Genomic DNA, 23,331 nt, shown 5'->3' on the forward strand with positions numbered 1-23,331 from the left:
CTCTTATGGAAAACATGGCACTTTCCACTAATACTGCAGTTCTTAAACTCTGGCCTCAAGATACCTTAAGAACTATGAAACCTTAAAGATTATTGAGCTCCTCATTTTCTGAAAAAGTTAAAAATGGAATTCCCATTTGACCCAGTAATCCCATTTCTAGGAATATATCCCACGAAACCACAAACACCAATCAGAAAGTATATATGCACCCCTACGTTCATAGCAGCACAATTTACAATAGCTAAGGTTTGGAAACAGCCTAAATGCCCATCAACAGATGAGTGGATTAAAAAACTATGGTACATGCCCTGACTGGTTTGGCTCAGTGGATAGAGCGTTGGCCTGCGAACTGAGGGGTCCCGGGTTCGATTCCGGTCATGGGCATGTACCTTGGTTGTGGGCACATCCCCAATAGGGGGTGTGCAGGAGGCAGCTGATCAATGTTTCTCTCTCATCAATGTTTCTAACTATCTCTCTCCCTTCCTCTCTGTAAAAAATCAATAAAATATATTTTAAATAAATAAAATAAAAAACTATGGTACAGCTACACAATGGAAGACTACGCTAGTATTAAAAAAGAAGGACCTTTCACCATTTGCAACATCATGCATGGAAGTGGAGAGCATTATGCTAAGCGAAATAAATCAGTCAGAGAAAGATAAATATCACATGATCTCACTCATATGTGGGATATAATGATCAACATAAACTGATGAATAAAAATAGATCCAGAGACATGGTAGCACAGAACAGACCCTCCAACCTCAGAGAGAAGGCAGGGGAGGGGGGGTTAGAGATCACCTGAAGACCTGTATACATGCATATTAGCATAACCAATGGACACAGACACTGGCGTGGTGGGACTTGCCCTCAGGGATGGGAGTGGCCTGGGGTGGGGGTGGGGGGTCAGTCAAGGGAAAAGGGAGACATATGTTAAAAAGGAAAATGGGGGAGGTGGGGCTTGCAACCTAGTTCAGTATCTGGTTAAAACCGTAGTCTTACTTCCCCACTCTGACTGACTTGGGCGGAGCTGTGGAGCATGCCCCCAGGGCCCCCCAACACTGACTTTGGTGGCACTGCAGGGACCCTCAGGGGCTCTCCACAAGAGGAGATATATAGGTCAGAGCCTCCCCATGAGTTCAGTTCAGGCTTTGGATCTGGAATTCCCCTGAACTAGCAGATCTGTGAAATACAAGTTAAACTTTCCTCCCCCAGAGTTCTGGCTGATCATTCTGCCGTGCATTCTGCCACAATGATGTAATACTTTAAACAATAAAAAAAAAAAAAAATTATTGAGCTCCTCAAAGAGCTTTTGTTTATGTAGGTTACATCTACCAATAGTTGTCAAAATAGAAATTAAAACAGGAATTTAAAAATATTTGTTAATTATTTTTAAAATAATAAACACATAATAATAAACACATAAAATAATAAAACACATGTTCATATAATAATACAATTTTCCAAAACAAAAAGAAAAATTTAGTGAAAAGAGTGGCATTGTTTTACATTTCTGCAAATCTCCTTAATATTGAACTAATAAAACATAGCTGGATTCTCATAGCTGCTTCTGCATTCAATCTGTTCTGACATCACACAACATATCACATAGCTTCTGGAAAGGGCACTTATAAAAGAATGAAAGTGAAAACAGCTAAATAATGTTTTAGTATTATTATAAAAGTACTGGAGGCCCGGTGCACGAAATTCATGCACTGCGGGGGGGGGGGGTGCTCCCCCTCTGCCTGGCCTGCGCCCTCTCGAAGTCTGGGAGCCTTTGGGAGATGTCCCGCAGGCGGGAGCGCTGCTGTGCTCGCCAGCCGTGAACCCAGCTCAGGGCTTCTGGATGAATGGCACGCCCCCTGTGGGAGCGCACTGACCACCAGGGGGCAGCTCCTGCGTTGAGCATCTGCCTTCTGGTGTTCAGTGCATGTCATAGCAACCAGCTGTTCTGCCATTTGGTCAATTTGCATATTAGCCTTTTATTATATAGGATTGTGAGTTCAAGGACACGCTGAAACCACTGCCCTAAATTACTCTGGCTTAAATACTGACTTTTTATTATAGATTTCTTCAACTTTTTTAAAGAAAATAAAACTTGATCTTCTACAGTTCCCAGGGCTGTTTTGTTTTTTTAAAAGAAATATTTACAGAGCAGTCTCACTATGTGCTAGATATTTGCACATCTTTTCATTTAAATCCTCAACAATATTCTTGGAATATTCTTTTTCAACACATACCAGTAACAGTCTGAGGGATTAAATTATCTGCTCCAGATCATACTGGTGGTCACTGGCAGAGCTGAGACTCGAAGCCAGACCTTTTGACACGAAGGCCAGCACTTTTAAAACTACTTGTTTACTGACCACTCGTGTAAATGGGAAAACAGGTGGAAAGAGAGGCAACTAATGAATGGCAATGGAGTGCTAGTGGCAATCCGGGCTATTAGTAGCTTATACTAGTACTTTTTGACTAACAAGTCCAGGATTCCTCTTGAGTTACTTCAAACCAACTAAAGCTGCCATCTAGTAAACATAATTGGACTTCTGTGTAAATTATAGCCTTAGAAATTATATTCACCCTTTAGCCTCTATTGCTTTAGCAACTCTAATCTAGTATGTGCTTTGAAAATCAGATCTAGGAGAACAATCTCCCTAATCTTTTTCCCAAATAAGGACTGACAAATATCTAATCTAATAAAAGACAAAAAGGGTAATTAACCGTACCTCCATTACGCTTCCCATTGGCTAATCAGCGCCATATGCAAATTAACCGCCATCCAAGATGGTGGCTAATTTGGATACTGCAGGCAGGGATGGCCAGCGCCAGACGCCATCCGGGCTGGGTGCTGCCCTGGGCAGCCGGGCTTAGGCAGCGAGATTGTGTCACCTAAGCCACGCCCCAGCCGGGACCCCCGTGTGCCACCTAAGCCCCCGCTGCCTAAGCCCCGCCCCCAGCTGGGACCCCCATGTGCTGCCTAAGTCCCACTGCCAGCTGGGACCCCATTGTGGTCCCAGAGCAGGCAAGTGCAGAAGGTGGGTGGCCCCCAGGTGGGCCTGCTCCTGGGATCAATGGCAATCCCAGAGCAGGCAAGTGCGGAGGGCAGCCCCCTCCTGGATGGGCCTGCTCCTGGGATCACCATCGATCCCAGGAGCAGGCCCACCTGGGGGCCACCCGCCTTCTGCACTTGCCTGCTCTGGGACCACAATGGGGTGTGTGTGTGTGTGTGTGTGTGTCCCATGGCGATCCCAGAGCAGGAAAGTTCCCCACAGGCAGCACCCAGCAGGGCCTGCCCCCAGTCTCTGAAGTTATCCAGTGATCCATGAGCAGGAAAGTGCAGCCTGCAGGCAGCACCCCACCCTGGCCAAAGCTTAAGGGAGAGAAAAACACACAGTGGAGGCCAGGAGCCTGAGAGATCAACACAGAGGGGCACCTGCTCCAAGCCTCCATGGTGTGGCTGGTGGCAGGCCCCCAGCAGACACACACACACACACACACACACACACACACACACACACACAGCGCCTGCTCTGAGCCTCCAATGCAGCTGGGGGCAGGTCCTCAGAAGACACATACACACACACACACACAGGACGCCTGCTCTGAGCCTCTGCTGCCAGACTGTGGCTGTCAGTAGGACATCCACTGAGGGCTCCTGGACTGTGAGAAGGGCAGACTGGGCTGAGGGAACCCCACCCCCAGTGCACGAATTTCATGCACCGGGCCTCTAGTAAATTAATAAAAGCCAGCACTTGGGGTGGCATTGCCACATGTCAGGAATACTACTAAGCATTTTATAAGTAGTGGTAGTTAATCAGTTTTGGGACTCCCTAGCTCTGAACTCCTTCCTGTCTTTTACCTTGAGAATTCCTAGCTTTCTAAGTCTTCACGGTGAACAAAGGCCTCCTCATAGAAGGGCTGAGCCCCTTCACAAAAGCTAAACAGTCAAACCTCATTTCTCAAATGTCTCCAATATCAAACAATTTGGTTCTCAACCAAGTTGTTCACAGAAAAAATACCTGGATTATCGACCAAAACTCCAGTTTTCAATCTGACAACCCTTTTATGTTGATATCTCAGGATGACAAAAATCATCTCTCAGGCAATAAACAAAGGAGATAATGCTTTTGCTGCTGGCAGAAATCAAGGATTAGCACAATTTAAAAACATATAGAGGCCATTAAGAGTGCTAATGTTGCTAAGTATGTGAAAGTGCTCGTAAAACAACAATCACAGGCAAATGAATAGGTAGAAAAACTGTTGTAGATTGGATAAGTGAAAAGCAGTTAGCCAGTGATGGTATCTGCAAGGCAATTACATAGGAAAAATTCTTCAGTTTAAGGCTAGTAGGCTGTGATTTCATAAATTTAAGAAGTGTTTATTTCTAGATTAAGCAGTACATTAGACATGTACTGTATATAAAAATGTTAAAATAGGGAATCTTTTGGAGGTCTGGAACATATTAATTCAATTTACATTATTTCTAATGGGGAAAAATGATTCAGTTTTAGAACAAATCGCTTCTTGAACAGCCTACCAGAACGAATTAGTTTGAAAACTGAAGGTCCACGACTGTATTATAGTAAACATCTTTCCCAAGTTCCCTACTGCAGGGCATGGCGACATGACCCATAATCACTTGCCTGACATTTTGGAGGAGCTAATGATATAAAGAAACAGGACACTGTATAAGTATTTGACGGAGCAGTAGTGCAACAGTCAGCTTCAAAGGCAGCAGTGAGAGCAGTGCTGATGACAGCCCCAGAACACTCAACAGTAATGCCACAGTCCCCTCCACTCTAGTTCCCTGTCATGATCTTGACTTTAATTCAGAGCCGTATACTAGTAAACTGAGTCCAGTTCTCCAGCTCTCTGAGCGAGTCAGACATTTCTTATATCTGCTCCAAATCCTTTCTGCTTCAGCCAGTCAGACCCAGATTCTGGGGTTTATAACTAAGAGCACTCAGCAATGCGCTGTGTTTTGTTTCATTTTCATGGCAATCATCTGAGATCAGTACTATCATTAATTCCATTTTACAGATAAGGCCATGAGGCTTAGAGAGGTCACCTTGCCTCATGTCCAAAAGCTCATTAAGTGGTCATTATTCATGAAGTAATAAAAAACAAAACTAATGGTACTCATAATCTAATGATCTCTATGACTTCCCCCAATGGCTTCCTAACTTTATCCTACATAATAAAAAGAAAATATACAAATCGAGCGTCACTCCATCACAAAGATGGCGGCGCCCACAGCAGAGGCAGGGGTTTCCGTAACACAAGATGGCTGCACCCACAGCGGAGGCCAAGTTCCCGTAACGAGCCTTAACAAGCAATCATCAGGGACCTGAGGCTGCGTCCCCCCACCCCCACCCCCATGAGGCTTGACAGGGGACCTGAGGCTGTGGCCCCCTCCCGGCACCGGGCCGGGGGACCTGAGGCTGAGCCCCCAGCATGGTGTGGCTTGACAGGGGATCTCAGACTGTGCCCCTGGGCCAGCAGGGCTTGATGGGGGACCTCAGGCCATGCCCCCCCCCCCCCCCCCGCTCAGTGGGGCTTGATAGGGGATCTCAGGCCGCGTCCCCCACCTGGCGGGGCTTGACAGGGGACCTCAAGGTGTTCCCCCTGCCCTGGCACCAGGCCTCAGGCCATGACCCCTGCCCCAGGCTAGGGGACTTCAGGCTGCGCCCCCCAACCCTTGCTCCAGCCAGGGGACCTTAGGTCGTGCCCCACACCCAGCGGGGCTTGACGGGGGACCTCAGGCCATGCCCCCCACCTGGTGGGGCTTGACAAGGGACCTCAAGCCATGCATCCCGCTGGCCGGGTCTAAATCTAGCCCAATGGGGGTGGGGCCGGCTAAGTCTGGGTCTCATGCGATTTCAATGCACACATGGGTGGGCAGGGACCCGTGGTGTGCCCCAAACTCTGACAGAAGGAAGATTTTCATATACATTTTACTAATTTTCTTTCATCTCTGACACTTCTATTATAGAGAAAGGGCAAATAGCAATATTAAAATACTTCCTCTAATTAATCCCCTTTTAATGTGCACGAATTTTGTGCATCAGGCCACTAGTTTTTTAATATTAACTTCCAGAACATGGGCATACCTAGGAAACTCTAGGACCCATTCCACAAGCCTGTACTCCTTCACTCCAGTTGCAAAGAGGAGAAATACTAACACAGGGTTAAAGGAAAAGCCTGTCTTGGGATTTTCTTGCTCTAATGACTCAGTAAAACAGCCTGGGGCTACGCTGACATGGGAGCTCTTCCTGCCCCAGAAAGGCCTTCTTGTTCCTTGACATGCTTTTCCTGAGACTCTCCTATCACAACCATTAGATACATAAGAATTGAGTGTGTGTCAGAAAAAAAAAAAGGAAATAAAAAGTCTACCTGTCCCTGCTTTCAGAGTAGCAGGCTGCTCAGCCTTTTTTCAGAATTAAAAAAAAAAAATTTCATATTATATTTCTATCATTATTCAAATTCTAAAAAAAACCAACAACACACACAATAAAAAGGAAATGTTCCTTTCTATTTGCTGTAGCAAAACCCCTGGGGGGCGGGGGGAGGAGATGGGAGTCACAGAGAGAGAGAAACAAATTACTTTTATCTAAATTAACTATATTGTGCCTGGCCAGATCCATGTATAAAATAAAATATCCCAAAGTATTTTATTAATAAGCATTTTCTAAATTAATACAGTTGAAAAAAAAACAGGTAGGAGTCATCTCTGCAATATGAATTAAGAGTACAAGTAATAACAAAGTCCACAAACACCAGTCTTTGTCTTTTTGTCATACATTATACTGTACTAGAGGCCCAGTGCACAAAATTTGCACAAGAGTAGGCCTTCCTTCCCCCGTTGTCAGCACCGGCTTCACCCTGGCACCCAGGAACCGGGCTTCCCTCCGGCCGCCGGGAGGCACCTGGGACCAGGGATTCCCTCGTAGCCCCGGCTTGGTTTGGAAGGTCGTCCAGAAGGACGTCTGGTCTAATTAGCATATTACACTTTTATTATTATAGATATTATCCTACTCACTTCTTATAAACAATCTTATGGGCTTATAACACAAGACTTCCACTCCTCCCATTTCTTTTTTTTTAATATGTCCTTTACTGATTTTAGAGAGAAAGGAAAGGAAAAGAGAGAGAGAGAGAAACATCGATGGGCTGCCTTCTACTTGCCCCCTTCTAGGGATTGGGCCCGCAACCTGGGCCTGTGCCCTGACTGGGAATGAAATGGAGGTCTCTAGCTTCATGGGACAATGCTCAACAAACTGAGCAACACCAGCCAGGGCTCTGCTCCTATCATTTCTAACAACAGGAAAGTGAAGCTTCCAAAATCATGCATCACCAACCAATCTAATATTTTTTGAGCATCTAACGTATGTCATTCATGGTGCTATGCGCTGGTAGAAAGAATCTATATAAAAGGGCACAATTTGCAGATATAACCATTACTACCAATTAACATAGAGCTGTGAGGAATTTAAATCCAAGACAAGTGGTTTCTTATTACAATTTCCCAGTAAAAAGTATATCATTATCAAACAGGAACCCACCTGACAATAATGTGTAGGAAAAAGCCTGATACAGATAAAGTAATGAACAACAGCACAAAAACTATTAAAGGACCAGTATGAGCACAGTTCAGGAGTTTTAGAAGAAGACAACTCTAAGAATAGCTTTTCCCAGAGGTTGTACAGTAACCTTTAGACTCAATACCCAGACTCGGCAATAATGTGTTAAAGAATAAAATATTAGTAGACATATGATAGTTGAAAATAACTCCTATAATATTTGAAGTTCATATTATTATGAGCAGTATGTTAATTTAAAGGGAAATAAACCTTCCATTTTCTGAAAAAAATATTGTCCCAAGAATATCAAGTACCACATCTTAATGAAGAGTTAATGAGATTTCATTGTTTCTTACAGTACTAGATAACCTTTCCTTTTTGTATCAAGGGATGCCTTTCAGGAGTCAACAATGACTAGAAGAATGGCCTTTCTTTGCAACTGCTGCCTCATGGCAACTATCCCCAGCAACTATCACAGCATGAACTCACTTCTGACAGCACTGTGTGTGACAGGAGCCAGCACTGTATGTGACCAGAACCATAGGTGGATATCTGAATTTGGGTTGCCCTTTTTTTTTTTTTTGGCAAATGAGACTCTGCATTTATACAGAAAAAAAACAACCAACATTTGTAGAGCACCGGCTAAAATCCACAATGTATTTTCACATGCATCACCTTATTTGATCTTCACAATAATCATATGGGCAGCAATTATAACATTTAGAAATGAGGAAAACTAGAAATCAGAAGAGAAATCAGATCACATGAAGGAAGATGAAGGATGAGGCGCCTCAAATCCTCAGTAAATCCTGACTTCATGTATCATACAAGCTTCCAATCCACATTTGAGGTTATAGTGACTTAGTCTCATATACCTCTAACTGATTTGTCTCAGACTTGTTAGACATATGGTATTCAACAAATAAAGACTACTTGCTACTTTAAATTTCTTTGTCTAAATATTACCTCCTTAATTCATCTAAACTAGAAGTAAAATTTTCCTCACATAGTTATCAAACCACTCAATTCCACCAGTTTTCACTATGCAAATTTTAAAAAACAGAGCTAAGAATTTTTAAAGTATAAATCCAAATTCTTATTTTAGGAGAAACCAAGATGGCGACATAGGTAAACACCTGAAATTGCTGCCTCGCACAACCACTTCAAAACTACAACTAAAGACAAAACAGACATCACTCAGAACCACAGGGAGGCTGGCTGAGTGGAAATTCTACAATAAGAAGGAAAAAGAAAAGCACACTGAGACTCAGGAGGTGCAGAAGTAAAGTGCAGAGGTAAAGAGGTGTGCATGCGGAAAGGGCTGGCAACGGAGGATGCCGGTGTCTTTTTCAATCTGGAGGGAGGCTCAAGCTCCCGACGGCCCTGACTCCAGTTCTGGACGAGTTTCTGGGGACCCAGACTCATACAGGGAAAAACTGGACTGTCTAGCAGCGAGCAGAACTTGAGGGCAGCTTTCTCAGAGGTGCTTGCAGCGATTACCATGGGACACTGAGACTGGGGGCCTCTTAGGACAGGATTGAGGACCAGCCATAGCTGTTTGCTCTGCCATGTTGATTCCCTGAGACCCCGCCCCACCCAAGTTGCGTGCAGAGGCTTTTGCATATGAATGGGTTGGCCCTTTGAGATCTAAAGTTACCTAAGAAACTGCAGCTGGGTCAGAGAGAACCAGAACATCCAAAAGAAGGCTCAAGGCCCCACAGCAGCTTGCATTGCTTCACAGCTGGGCCTCATCTGGGCAGCTCCAAACCCCAAACAAGGAAGAGGAATCTGCAGATCTCTCCATAGCTCCTGCTGGGTAGCCTCAGGCACAGGCTAAATTAGCACCTCCTTAGAGATCCAAGAGCCCGTGTACCTAGTGGTCAGAGTGGGACCATCCAGATTACAACTCCTCAGATTCATAAGGGACACACTCAGGGGGCAGACTCAGTGAGCACCAAAGCCCCACTGAAGCAAGTCTTGCCCCAGAGGGGTGTCTTCAGCACAGAAGTTCTCCCACTGTAAACACAGCTGATTCTCACAGACAACTGGCCTGGAGGTCAATTCCTCCCAGTGATACCAACAACAATCAAGGCTTAACTACAACAAGACTGTCCACACAGCCCACACAGGGGTGCACCAAGAGTGTCCACCTCAGGTAATTGGGGAGGCTGACCCACTGGGCCCTATAGGACACCTAGCACACAAAGCCACTCTATCAACACAGGAAAGCTGCCAAAATGCGGAAACAAACAAACAGATCACAAATGACAGAAATGGAGGAAAGTGAACTACTGGATATAGAGTTCAAAACCACGGTTATAAGGTTTTTCAAGAATCTTCTAGAAACCGCCGATAAATTTAGTGAGACCCTCGAGCATATGAAAAAGGACCAACTAGAAATTAAGCATACACTGACTGAAATAAAAAATAATATACAGAGATCCAACAGCAGACAAGAGGATCCCAAGAATCAAGTCAAAGATTTGAAATATGAAGAAGCAAAAAATACCCAACCAGAAAAGCAAAAAAAAAAAAGGAGTCCAAAAATATCAAGATAATGTAAGGAGCCTCTGGGACAACTTCAAGTCGACCAACATCCGAATTATAGGGGTGCCAGAAAAAGAGAGAGAAAAGGTTTTGAAAACCTATTTGAAGAAATAATGACAGAAAACTTCCCCTACCCTATGAAAACAATAGACTTACAAGCCCAGGAAGTGCAGAGAACCCCAAACAAAAGGAATCCAAAGAGGACCACACCAAGACACATCATAATTAAAATGCCAAGGGCAAAAGACAAAGAGAGAATCTTAAAAGCAGCAAGAGAAAAACAGTCAGTTACCTACAAGGGAGTACCCATACGACTGTCAGCTGATTTCTCAGCAGAAACTATGCAGGCCAGAAGGGAGTGGCAAAAAATATTCAAAGTGATGAATGCCAAGAACCTACAACCAACATTACTTTATCCAGCAAAGCTATCATTCAGAATAGAAGGTCAGATAAAGAGCTTCACAGATAAGAAAAAGCTAAAGGAGTTCATCACCACCAAACCAGTATTATATGAAATGCTGAAAGGTATTCTTTAAGAAGAGGAAGAAGAAAAAGGGTAAAGATAAAAATTATGAACAACAATTACATATCTATCAACAAGTGAATCTAAAAATCAAGTGAATAAAAAATCTGATGAATAGAGTAAACTGGTGAATATAATAGAATCAGGGGCATAGAAAGGGAGTGGACTGACAAATCTCAGGGGAGAAAGGGGTGTGGAGGTGTGGGAAGAGACTGGACACAAATCGTACACCTATGGATGAGGACAGTGGGACGGGTAAGGGCAGAGGGTGGGGTGGGAACTGGGTGGAGGGTAGAGTTATGGGGGGGAAAAAGAGGAACAACTGTAATAATCTGAATAATAAAGATTTATTTAAAAAAAAACAACAAACAAAGACAAATTCTTATTTTAATTTAAATTCCATTTATTTTTCAAATTGGTAACATCTTTATATGGTTCAAAGCACAAAAGATACCAAAAAAAGCTGATAAGTTAAGCCCTGGCCGGTGTGGCTCAGTTGGTTGGGCATCGTCCTGCGCACCAAAAGGTCATGCCCAGGTTGTGGGCTTAATCCCCAGTGGGAAGCGTGCAGGAGGCAGTCAATGTTTTACTCTCACATCCCTGTTTCTTTCTCTCTCTCTCCCTTCCTCTCTTTCTAAAAATCAATTTTAAAATATTTATTTTTAAAAGCTGATGAGTTAAGAATCTACCTACAATCCTTCCCCCATCCCAACTTCCCCATTCCATTCCTGTAAATCAATATCATGTTTCTTGTAAAACTCTGAAGACAAATCTTCCCTGGATTTCTCAGTGTTCTCTATTAGAAGGCAATCTTCCCTGGATTTCTGTGTTCCCATACAATCTAAACCTCCTCAACATGAAAACTGGTATCTCACAATGACTCCTTTTCACATTATAGAAGTATCACATGATCTCACTTATATGTGGAATCTAATGAACAAATAAACTGACAAACAAAATAGATCCAGAGGCATGGACGCATGCAACAGAAACTCAGAGGAAAGAGCGGGAGAGAGATTAACCAAATAATTTATATGCATATATGCATAATCCAAGGACACAGACAATAGTGCAGTGAAGGCCTGTGGGGAGGACGGGTGGGTGGGCGGGAGTGGGATGGAAAGGGTCAATGGGAGGGGAAAAGGGGACATCTGTAATACTTTCATCAATAAAGATAAAAAAATTTTTTTAAAGCTAAGTAAATAAGTAAGTAAATAAATAAAGTTATTTGTCTCCTTTTCTCTGGAGTCATTCAAAGTATAATAAAACCTTTCTTATCTTCCCCAGAGACATAGGCTTATAATATTGAAGGGTTCAGACCTTCCTGGGCTGTCTCACCAGAGAATTTGTTTACATCCCAGAGAAAAAGATAAATACTCAGTCTCTCCAGAGTAAATGTGCCAGCCTCCTGTCGATTCATAATTTCTGAGTTCTTTTCTCCAAAGTTCACTTTAAGTACAGGTGTAAGCATATGGCTCTCACCCTTTTGCTCTGTGCAGAACTGGAAATAGGGATCTAGTATACCAAGTTACCCTGGCCACTGGCTGTGTAGTCTGATTTCTGATTCAGAGACCTGGTGTTTCTGCAAGTATCTATGCAGGTTGGGTAACATCTGAGACCCTTCAGAGTGTTGGACTTATCCCTTTCTTACATACATAGTACTCTGCTAGACTCTGAACCAGTGGTTCTCAACCTTCCTAATGCCGCGATCCTTTAATACAGTTCCTCATGTTGTGGTGACCCCCAACCATAAAATTATTTTCGTTGCTACTTCATAACTGTAATTTTGCTACTGTTATGAATCGTAATGTAAATATCTGATATGCAGGATATATTTTCAGGGGTCGTGACCCACAGGTTGAGAACCACTGAAACACTTGATTTATTCACTTACTGTATTCTGAAAAATCAATGTGAGAAAATTTTAATAGACCATTTAGTACATTTTAATCAATGATATTTTAGGAATATTTTAAATAACCTATAAAAAAATTGCCCATAATGATCCAAAATATATATAATTCCTTAAAAATGTAGTGTAAAGATTACCTTAAGTATATGCTTATTTTTCTGTTATCAGAGTTTATTAAGTTAATTTTTCTCCAATTGCATTTTTGTATATTCTGAGAATAAGAAATTATCTTAAACCTTGATTTTTCCAGTTGACAAAGAAGCAAATTTCAAGTATAATTGTGGATCACTGAGACCAATTGTGGTCTCAATCAAAGCATTCTATATAAAGAACAAATTTAAATGGCAAGGCAAGTAAAGCAATATATTCTAAATGTAAGCTTTCAGTTCAGATACAAGTGTTCTGAAAAATGTAGTAAATAAAAATGAGGCTACTGCCTCTTTGGAATACTACTTGACATTTATACCACCCTCCCCCTTAAGTTTCTTCTTCTCCTAAGTGTTGGTATTGTCCTAGAACCCTGGATGTTAACAACACTTAGGTCTGTACTTCCCAGGGGCTCAAGTTCCTACAGCTCTATACTTGAGACTCAGTTATGATGGGCATTTGTCTTGTTAAATTAGATTATCTTCTGAAAATTTGCTCTTCCTTGCCTACTCAGATGGTGGTCAGATTAGATTTATAGTAGAATGAGGTGGAAAAAAAGAGATCAGGGACTAAAGTTTGTCATTTTGCTGATTACCAAATTAACTATCACCAAGTCCCCTTAACTTCACCTCCTAAGCATTAAAAGGAAAATCTCCCCTTTGCTCTCTCTACTCCACTCCCTAGATTGTACAAAGGCGACACAAAGGTTTCTCCATGTTCTTGGACCTCCACGAAGCTGTCACATTCACTAGAAAGAGCACTCCAGTACTAATTTAATCACATCACCTGCCTTCCTGCAGCCCTCCGTTGAGCAATCAGGTGTTGCTCAATTAGGACAGCAAGCCAAGCTAAAGGTAACAATCCAGCATTTATTCACTTACTGCGACAGTGCAAGCAAGAGGCAGAGAGAGGCACCAGCTCCAGAATGTTTCATTCCCTTCCCTGCCATGGAACAGCCCCAAGCGAGAGGCAAGTGCTCAAAGCTCAGATGCAAGCTGTCATCACATTCCAAGGAACACCAAACAGAAGGCTCCTGCCTCTTTATGGAATGGTGGACTGGGGTGAAGGAAAGAGGGAAGGGCTGGAGTGGGAAGGGAAAAGCAGACCTAAGAGGCTCTTATCAGAAGTACCTGGGAGGTGCCTCAGTTAAGGTCCCTGATGATGAAGCCTGGACTGGAGACAACTGGGCTAGGAATGTAGGTGTACACAAGGGCATGTTTGGCCTAAGGGACTGCCAGGGATGGAGGAGGGGCCTGGGTCCTTGACCTCGATTTTCTCTAGAAAACTGCAATGCACGGGCTGTGTGCCAGGTCTGGTGTGGACAGGGCACTTCCCCCTCTGTTGCCTGCCAGGCAAAGCCTTGTAATTGCACATGGTGGGTCTGAAAGATGACACAAGGATTCTGAGGTGGAGCTGGACTCCTCACCCTTCAGTGGCTTTCCAGAAGCCTAAACTTCTTCACATGGTAAACAAACATCCTTTCATCTGACGCCGGGCCTACTTCTCTGCCCTCATCCCCTGCTTCACATTTGATACTCCAGTAAAACCTATGCTTTCCAAGCTATTCTTACCTCTATGCCTTTGCTCACACAGTTCCCACTATTTCCCCGCCTTCCATTTCTTCACCAAGCAAACTCCTTATGCTTGCAGACTCATCCCCAGTGCCACTTCCTTCAGGGAGGCTTCTTAGTAAAAATATCCACCCTCATTCTAGACAAAACTATTCCCTACCCTGTGGGTCCATAAGCCCCTATGCATACATACTAGTACTTCTATTTCACTTACCACATCATATTTTGTTTATATATATCTCTGCAACAAAATGCTAAACTACTAGAGAACAAAAGCCGCACCCTATTCTATTTTGAATCCCCAGTGTCTAACAGGTATTTGGCACATGGGAGAAACATGGGGAATAATCTCTGAGGAATTAGTGTTCTATACATCAGCATTAGCACAGCACAGGGAACAGGACACCCCCACAGGATTGCATGACATAAGCTCCACAGGCTAGCCAGTTCAGAGAACAGGGTCCCCAGCATGGACAGCCACTCCACATCTAAGGCCCAATTGTTGTCTAAATCTCCTGTTATCAGATTGTCCAAGGTGCACCTGCAGCTCCAGGATTTGCTGTCAAACTTATCACCGACAATATTATCTGCCCTTCTCCCATCCCTCAAAGAATCTTCCTTGTTTCTTCAACCTCATTTCTGGATCAAAGACAGTCATCAGGTATCTATTGTGTTACAAATATCACATCTATTACTTGGCCATTTTGCTAAGCCTTTTATGACCCTCCCTCCTCAGGAGACCCCTTCTCTATCCTCTTCTAAGGCAGTCCACCAGCTATGTGGCATTCCTTCTTCAAAAGGCCATCTTTCATTCCTTATAACTGGCTGCTTAGCCTAGAGGCCTCAGGATCCTTGGTGGTTAGGATCCTTTCCAAATACCTTTTGATAATATATTATGAGTATTGGAACATTTAAAAGTATCCATTTGCAAAGTGATAAACACGACTTTTCACCCATATGTTTTAAGTTTCCTGTAATTTAACTTTCACCCAATATATCTGGGAATCCAGTCAGACAAGAAAGGAACCAAGTGGAAGACAAAGATAGCCAATGTCAGCAAAGATCTTAGTTGGTAACAGGCCTACAACAAGGTTAAATTGGGAATGTTTATGTAAACTCATGTCCTTAACAAAGGAGAATACCAGACTTCATTCAGAAGTAAATTGCAGGTAGGCCTGAATCTCAGGCCTAAAGACTTCATGCCAGAGAAGTTAACTTAAATTCACTCTCTCTCTCTCAATAAACATTCAAGTATGGGCTGGGATTATTTGAACTCTTTCTGCATTTACTGAGCAGGCACAGAGCTACAGACTCAGCTGGGTGAGAAGGATGCTAGACACTAAAAATACTACTGAGAATAGCAAACATGAGCTTCTTACCTGGTAAAATCCTCACTACTCAGGTAGAATCAAAAGCAAAAGCAATAGTATGACCCATGTAGTTGTGTTGTATCACCTCCAATTTTTATTCAGAGTACCTACATGTTTCTGTATTGTTTGACATTTAAGAAATTTTATATCCTCTATGTGGGAAGACAGTCCAGCAATTTATATGAAATTGATGCCTACCAATATAATGTTAAAACTGTAAAATATTTTAATGGATCATGGTTGTCTAAAATGAAATCACTAGATAACTAATAAATAAAGAAGTGAATGGGTAACCCTTTTACTTACAAGAGAACATGAGCAATGATGGCATTCTCGTCGAACAATGTATCAGTAGGGAATTCTCTCAGTAATATGTTGCCTCTGTAAAAAGTTTGAAAAAGCATTACAGAAATAGTTCCTTGGCATTCCACTTACTTGTTTCTCTAATATACGACTGTAAATTCTTTAATGTTAGAGACTGTGTGTCTTATCTACTATGCACCTACCAAAGTGCTGGCCATAATATACACTCAAATATTTATTTAATATATACTAATAACTATGTCAACTTTGAAAAGCTTAGGCCCTGGGTTTAACAAAAAGACTAGGGAATAAACATGAGTCCAAACAGAGTTTCTTACCAACCTCCCTGTCACGTATATACAGATACCCCAAATTGGGCTGGGAAGGAGGCAAGTAGAAGAAAGAAGTGTCCTCAAGCAGTGGGTTCTTGAGGAGACAGATTCTCTCCCCATTTCCCAGGCCAAATCCCAAGGGTTTGAGGACAGAGTTCTGAGAAACCTCAGTTCAGCAGACCCAAGTGCAGAGGAATCTGTACCCTGGACACTGGCAGATCCCTCAAAAATAAAGTATGTACATTTATTTCAAAATATGGCCTGACCTATTTAAAACCCTAAGTTTTCTCCTTTTTAAAAATGTTTTTATATATTTTAGAGAGAAAGAGGAAGGGAGAAGGAGAGAGAGAAACCGATTGGTTGCCTCTTACACACACCCTACTGGGGATGGAGCCCCAACCCAGGCATGTGCCCTGACCAGAATCAAAGTGCCCACCTCTTGGTGCACAGGAAAATGCCCAAACAACTGAGCCACTCTGGCCAGGGCGAAACACTAAATTTTCTAAGTGCTGGCATGCCAGGCATTTGTAATAGAAGTTTACATAAGATTCTCATGTAAAACTAGGTATTATTCTCATTTTATAGATAAGGAAGCAGGTAACAAATCTATTACCTGGACTTTTTTGCTAAACTTCATATGACAGCCCCCCCCATGGCATACAACTTTATTCTGGACTAGTGATATTTTATGTACTTGAATATTCTAAAGGTATACTTTTATATTTGTCCACTGCACTCAAAATAATAGTTTACCTGAATAAATAAGCTTTCATTAAATCCTTTTCTTTTCCACAGTATCTTGATGTTTCTTCTTTGACACAATTAACCTTTAAAAGATAACATTTAAAGTTTAGAGTGTATCAAAAGGTAACAGTTTCTTGCTTAGGGAAACAAGAAAGAAAATGAAACATTACCGTTTGTCTCCACATATTTTTTTTATTTTACTTTTCTTTCTGATTTGTGTCCCATAATTGCTCACATATTCAAGTGCTTGAGTTAACTCAGAAAGAGGAACTGTTTCTATACCTAAGAGTTATATTTAATTATACCTAAGATTTTACATTTAATTCAATCTTGTGGAGCAATCAGAAGGTAACCAGGCAGAAAGGGAAGGAAACATTTAAAGCAGAACAAAAGTCCTGAGGGAAAGCCAGGAAGCACAGCAGTGAGTGGTAAATTGAGCCCATGAAAGCACCTCAGTAGCCAGCACACAGGGATAGCAGATACGGGTGGTTTCTTACCCCAAATCCATCCTCCCCTTTGGTTTTACTAAAGGAACTTCACTAAAAGCAAATCTCTCATAAAAGTCTCTTTCAGATGCCCAACAGGTAAGGATGGCTAAACAGTATTAGGAGAAGTCACTGGGTTGGGATTCTTGGAAGGCTCTTAAAAGAGGATTTACTGATATTCTTGCTCTTCCCACTTCTTCCTGACAAAACACAGACAAGATAGCTAGAACAGCAGCAGTAATCACGGACCACAAGGCATTTTTAGAGAAGAAATCCTTGCTAAAGATGGTGCATCAAAAAGAATAAACCTAAGACCTTGATGATGCCTGAGCAGCCACAACAGCCCTTGACAGCTTACAATCAGGACTCGATATGAAAAATACAAGGACAATCCTGGTAGCAACATGAAGATTAAATGAAAGGCATCAGAGCACAGAGATAAGGAGGCAGGTTAAAAGAATCACATCAGTATAGGTCAAGGATGACAGGGACCTGAAGTAAAACAGAAAAGATTCAAGAGACTTTTCACAAATATGGTAAGTAATAAGCATGTATAAGCAGCATGAGCTAGAGGTGGAAAAGGAAGGAAATAAAAAAGGTTACTAGATGGGGCAAAGAGGTACACACCAACATAACTTACCAAGACTAATTCTAGAAGAACAGTGACTTTGCTTTGGATTTTGTTAGTTTGGGGGATTTTTTTAAAAAATATATTTTTATTGACTTCAGAGATGAAGAGAGAGAGAGAGAGAAACATCAATGAGAGAGAATCATTGATCAGCTGCCTCTTGCACATCCCCCACTGGGGATCAAGCCCACAACCTGGGCATGTGCCCTTGACCAGAATTGAACCTGGGACCCTTCAGTCCACAGGCTGACGCTCTATCCACTGAGCCAAACCGGCTAGGGCTTGGGGGATTTTTCTTAAGATGAGTTTTTGTTGGTGGTGGTGTTCAATTTAATTTTAAGAGAGTTTGAGGAATCAGAATAACAATTAGGGAAGCTACATTTGTGTTGTTTTTTAAGTGTTACAAAAGGAGAACTGATACTCAGAAAAGATATCAGGAATAGAGAATTAGAATTAAAAGTCAGATTATAGCCATAAGCAGAAAAGAGTAAATTTTAATGTAAATAATTTTAAAAGAATGCTTAAAAGTCAGAGCATAGGGATGGTTAGCATTATGACAATAGATTTTTCCATTCATCCATTCAACAGATATTTGAACACCTACCATATTTCAGTCACTGTTCTAGTCTATGGGGGTACAGTTAAGTTGCAAATAAAAAACTTTATCTTTAGAACTTACATTCTAAAAGTAGAGACAGATAATTTTTTAAAATTAAGTAATATGTAATGTTAAATGCTATAAAAAATATTAAGTGTGTGACAGGACATTCTAGGAATCAAGGAAGGCTTCTCTGAAGTGGTGACATTTGAACAAAGAACCGAAGCAATGGAGTGAAACATACAAATATGTAAATATGTGGAAGACATGAGTTCTAAGCAGAGTGGGAAAATACAAAGGACTGTGGAAAGAACACATGTGGCAGGCTCAAGTAACAGAAAGATGACCAGTATGTGTAAGGAACACACTGAACAAGGTGGGGGAACAGAAAATCAGATAAGAGAGGAAGTGAGTGTCCACAGATTTTATCGTAACTGTAATGGGAAGCCTTTCTGGGAGGGTATCAAGGTAACCTGAACACATTTCACTTACATGTGAAGAGTTGAGTGAGACAAAAGTGAAAACAGAAAGACCAATTGTTAGAAGGCTATTACGGTTTCCCAGATGAGTCTGATGATGCTTTGGATGAAGAAGGAATAAAACTGAAGGCACAGGAAGTAGTCAGATTTGGAGAGTTTTGATAGTAGAAACTAAAGGAATTATTGATGGTTATAATGGAACTACAAGTCAAGGCTAACTCAAAGGTTTTCTGTTTTTAAATCTACATTGATATAGTAATACTAGAGGCCCGGTGCAAGAATTCGTACACAGGTGGGGTCCCTCGGCCTGGCTGGCGATTGGGGCCTATGGGGGCTGGCAGGCCGGGGAGGGACTACAGGAGGGCCGCAGGGCATGTCCAGCTCGCTCACCCAGTCCCGATCAGCTGGACCACAGCAGCAAGCTAACCTAAGGTCGGAGCATCTGCCCCCTCGTGGTCAGTGCACATCATAGCAACTGGTCGAGCAGTCAACTGAATGGTTGACCAATCAGTCGGACACTTAGCATATTATGCTTTATTATATAGGATAGCTATACCAGCTTTCATTAGGTTATCATTTCATGATATATCTTTTTCCTTCATTTACTTTGAAGATTTCTGAAGCCTTTATTTTAAGATGCATTTCTAAATAGCATCAGTTGGGTTTGGTTATTATACCCAGCTTAATAATTTTGGTCTTAATTGGAACATTTAATCCATTGATATTAGTGTTTTCTTCATCTACCTCTGCCTCCTGAAATCTTAACTTTTGAGGACAATCTCAAGATGCTACTTTTTATGAAGTCTTTCCCAATGCCATACATGACCTTCTATTTCAACAATGAGATATGAGCTCTCTTTCCTTTTAACCACTATGGCATATTATTTGTATCTCTCTTATTATAATTGGGTTCTGCTATTTATTAAAATGATTTGAAACTGTGTTTTATCCTTCCTATTTAGAATATAAAGTATACAAAGAAATAGACTGGGTCTTAATCATTTTTTTATCCAATAGGCTAAATATAGTGAGCTAATTTTAATCTCATAAACATTTACTGAGTACTTCTCATGTGCCAGGGACTGAGCTAGATACTCAATATAGGTCTCTCTTATTCACCACAGTGTCCCTTCCATGTAGCTTGGTGACCTCAACTATAAAATTGAGTTTAAATTATGTTAGTTCATATAAAGGTACCACTGGGCATGAACCTCAATATTCTACTCCAGTTACTAGACATACAGTTATTAGTTACTAGATAAACAGCATGATTACCCTTTTTGAGTGTCATACTTAGTCTATTATTTCATTTTTAAATTTCAGTTTAAAATGTTATTCATAGCCCTAACCGGTTTGGCTCAGTGGATAGAGCGTTGGCCTGCGGACTGAGGGTCCCAGGTTCGATCCCGGTCAGGGGCATATACCTTGGTTGTGGGCACATTCCCAGTGGGGAGTGTGCAGGAGGCAGCTGATCGATGTTTCTCTCTCATTGATGTTTCTAACTCTCTATCCCTCTCTCTTCCCCTCTGTAAAAAATCAATAAAATATATTTTTAAAACAATAAAATAAATAAATAAAATGTTATTCATAGCTCCTCAGAGATGAGAGCCATTATCACTAGAGTGTAATCAGCTGTTCATTAGCTGAGACCCCTATACAAACAGAATTGAATATTCTTTAAGGTATATAGCCATGACATAAGACATATATATTTGGTTTCTGCCTCTGGTTCCTGACACAGAGTTCCTAAAACCCTTGTAATTCTTGAGTGACAGGCATGCTAGGAGCATTTTTGCTCTAATATTTGGTCTTTAACTCCAGTTCCTGATATAAGAGATTCTAAAACCCCATGAAGGGTCTTTTTTATGCTAATGAGGTGACTGGTGGCTGGGGACCCCTAGATAACTTAAGGATAGGGACTGGTTGCCAGAAAGCATCATTAAGAGGGCTGGAACTTCAGTGTAGTTGAAAGAGGGATGCGGCCTGCCGGCTGCGAGTTTAACATGCTTGGCTGTAGTGGATACCACAGAGAAGGGAGCTGGGGTGGGGGGAGTTAGTAAAGGTAAATAGGGCCAAATATATAGTGATGGAAGATTATCTGACTTTGGGTAATTGGCACACAATACAATATACAGATCATGTAACATAGAAATGCCGCTTGAAACCTATATGATCTTATTAACCAATTTCACCCCAATAAATTTAATTTTCTTAAAAAAAGAGGGTTGGAACTTTCAGCCTCACCTCCCATCCTCCATGCAGGAGACTGTCCATCACCAATGGCCAATGATTTAATCTGTCATGCCTACATAATGATACCTCCATAAAAATTTAAGCAGCAGGATTTAGAGAGCTTCCAGGTTGGTGAACACCATCCAAGGCCCAGGAGAATGACACACCCAAACTACACTAGGACTGAAACTCCTGTGCTCAAGACCTTGCCCTATGCATCTCTTCCACTTGGCTGATCCTGAGATAGCCTTTATAATAGACCAGCAATAGCAAGTAAAGTGTTTCCCTGAGTTCTGTGAACCATTATAGCAAATTATCCAATCTCAGGAGGGGATGGTGAGAACACCCAATTTGCAGCCAAGTCCTACAGAAGTTGTAGGCAACCTGGAGACACACTACTCGTGATTGGCATCTAAAGTGACAGGTGGTCTTACAAGACTGAACCCTTACCCTGGGGGGTCTGTGCTAACTCTGGGCAATTAATGTTAGATTGCTTGGTGTGGAAACATACATATCTGGTGTCAAAAGTGTTCTATGCGTAGAGGGAACAATATCTCTTTAATAGCCAAGGTTAGTTAACCTTTCTGCCCTGGGAACTAGCTGCAGAGACCAAGAGGGACAATAGCCATCTCTTGGAGGAGGAAGGCTAATGAACTAAGAACAAATGTACACAGTATAGGAGAAAAAGGAATTCTATGGAAAGTAACCTCACAAGGTGAACTGATCATAAATTCATAACTGGGGAGGTCATGATGGGTAGTCACACCCCAGGCATATAACTTTAGTAAAAGATTGATCGTTGCCTTAAGCAAGCCCTGTCCTTGTTTCTGTGAATCAAGATTAACACAGCTTTGTGTTAATATCACCACCTTTTTAGCCCCTCCTTTTAAAGTGTTGAAAGCACATAATATTAACTATCCTGTAATCCAATCCCCACCTTACTTTCTCCCCATGTAATCATCCTTAAATTCCCTCCTGAATTTCAAATGCATTAAAGAAACTTATTCTCCAGAGCTTTTGAAATCTTTCTTTTTTTTACCCTAGCCAGTTTGGCGCAGTGGATAGAACATCAGTCTGCAGACTGAGAAGGTCCCAGGTTCAATTCTGGTCAAGGGCACATGCCCAGATTGTGGGCTCAATCCCCAGTGCGGGGCATGCAGGAGGCAGCCAATCAATGGTTCTTTTTCATCATTGATGTTTCTCTCTCTCTCTCTCCCTTCCTCTCTAAAATAAATATATATATCCTCACCTAAGGGTATTTTCCATTGATTTTTAGAGAGTGGATGAGAGAAGGAAAGACAGAGAGAAACATCAATGTGAGAGAAACACATTAATTGGTTGCCTCCTGCACATACCCTGATCAGGGCCTGGACCGGGGAGGAGCCTGCAACCCAGGTACATGCCCTTGGCTGGAATCGAACCTGGGTACCTTAGGTCTACAGGCCAGTCGATACTCTATCCACTGAGCCAAAGGGGCTAGGGCCAGAGCTTTTGAAATCTTGCTCCTCAGGGCATGTCATCAGTTTGGCTCAAATAAACTCATAACAATTCTCCACAGGTTTGGACATTTCTTACATCGACAAGAGAAAGTCAGGTAGGCACTAATCTGAAAGAATTTAATAATCCCTGGGTTACTTCTCATTCAGTTTTCTAAGGTACAAATTCTAAGCTTAAACTAAATGAAAGGCTTATGTACCTATCTAATCCATGATGCTTGTGGAAATTTTCCATAATATTCCATGGCAAGTTTGAAATTTTTTTGAGAAAAAAGTAAGTATATAATTTCAAGTTAGGTTGTTTTAACTTTCCTAAAAATAAATGAAACTGCAACATAAGTAATTATAAAAACTTAAAACAGAAAAGGAAAAATATTTCAGGTA

At 41.7% G+C, this 23,331-nt stretch overlaps 1 protein-coding gene across 3 annotated transcripts in view; it reads right to left on the reverse strand.

Moving 5' to 3' along the window:
• TXNDC16 (thioredoxin domain containing 16) overlaps window positions 1-23,331 on the reverse strand; it is a 95,042-nt gene that overhangs the window by 61,974 nt on the left and 9,737 nt on the right. For all 3 annotated transcript variants that reach the window (XM_036307093.1, XM_036307086.1, XM_036307077.1), the window contains exons 5-6: window positions 17,039-17,112; window positions 15,957-16,031 (exon numbers count right to left, since the gene is read on the reverse strand). In XM_036307093.1, the coding sequence (XP_036162986.1) occupies window positions 15,957-16,031; window positions 17,039-17,112 (149 nt within the window). The remainder of the gene's footprint in view (window positions 1-15,956; window positions 16,032-17,038; window positions 17,113-23,331) is intronic.

The sequence above is a fragment of the Myotis myotis genome, unplaced genomic scaffold (assembly GCF_014108235.1).
Source record: "Myotis myotis isolate mMyoMyo1 unplaced genomic scaffold, mMyoMyo1.p scaffold_m19_p_1, whole genome shotgun sequence".
Classification (NCBI taxonomy): Eukaryota; Metazoa; Chordata; class Mammalia; order Chiroptera; family Vespertilionidae; genus Myotis; species Myotis myotis.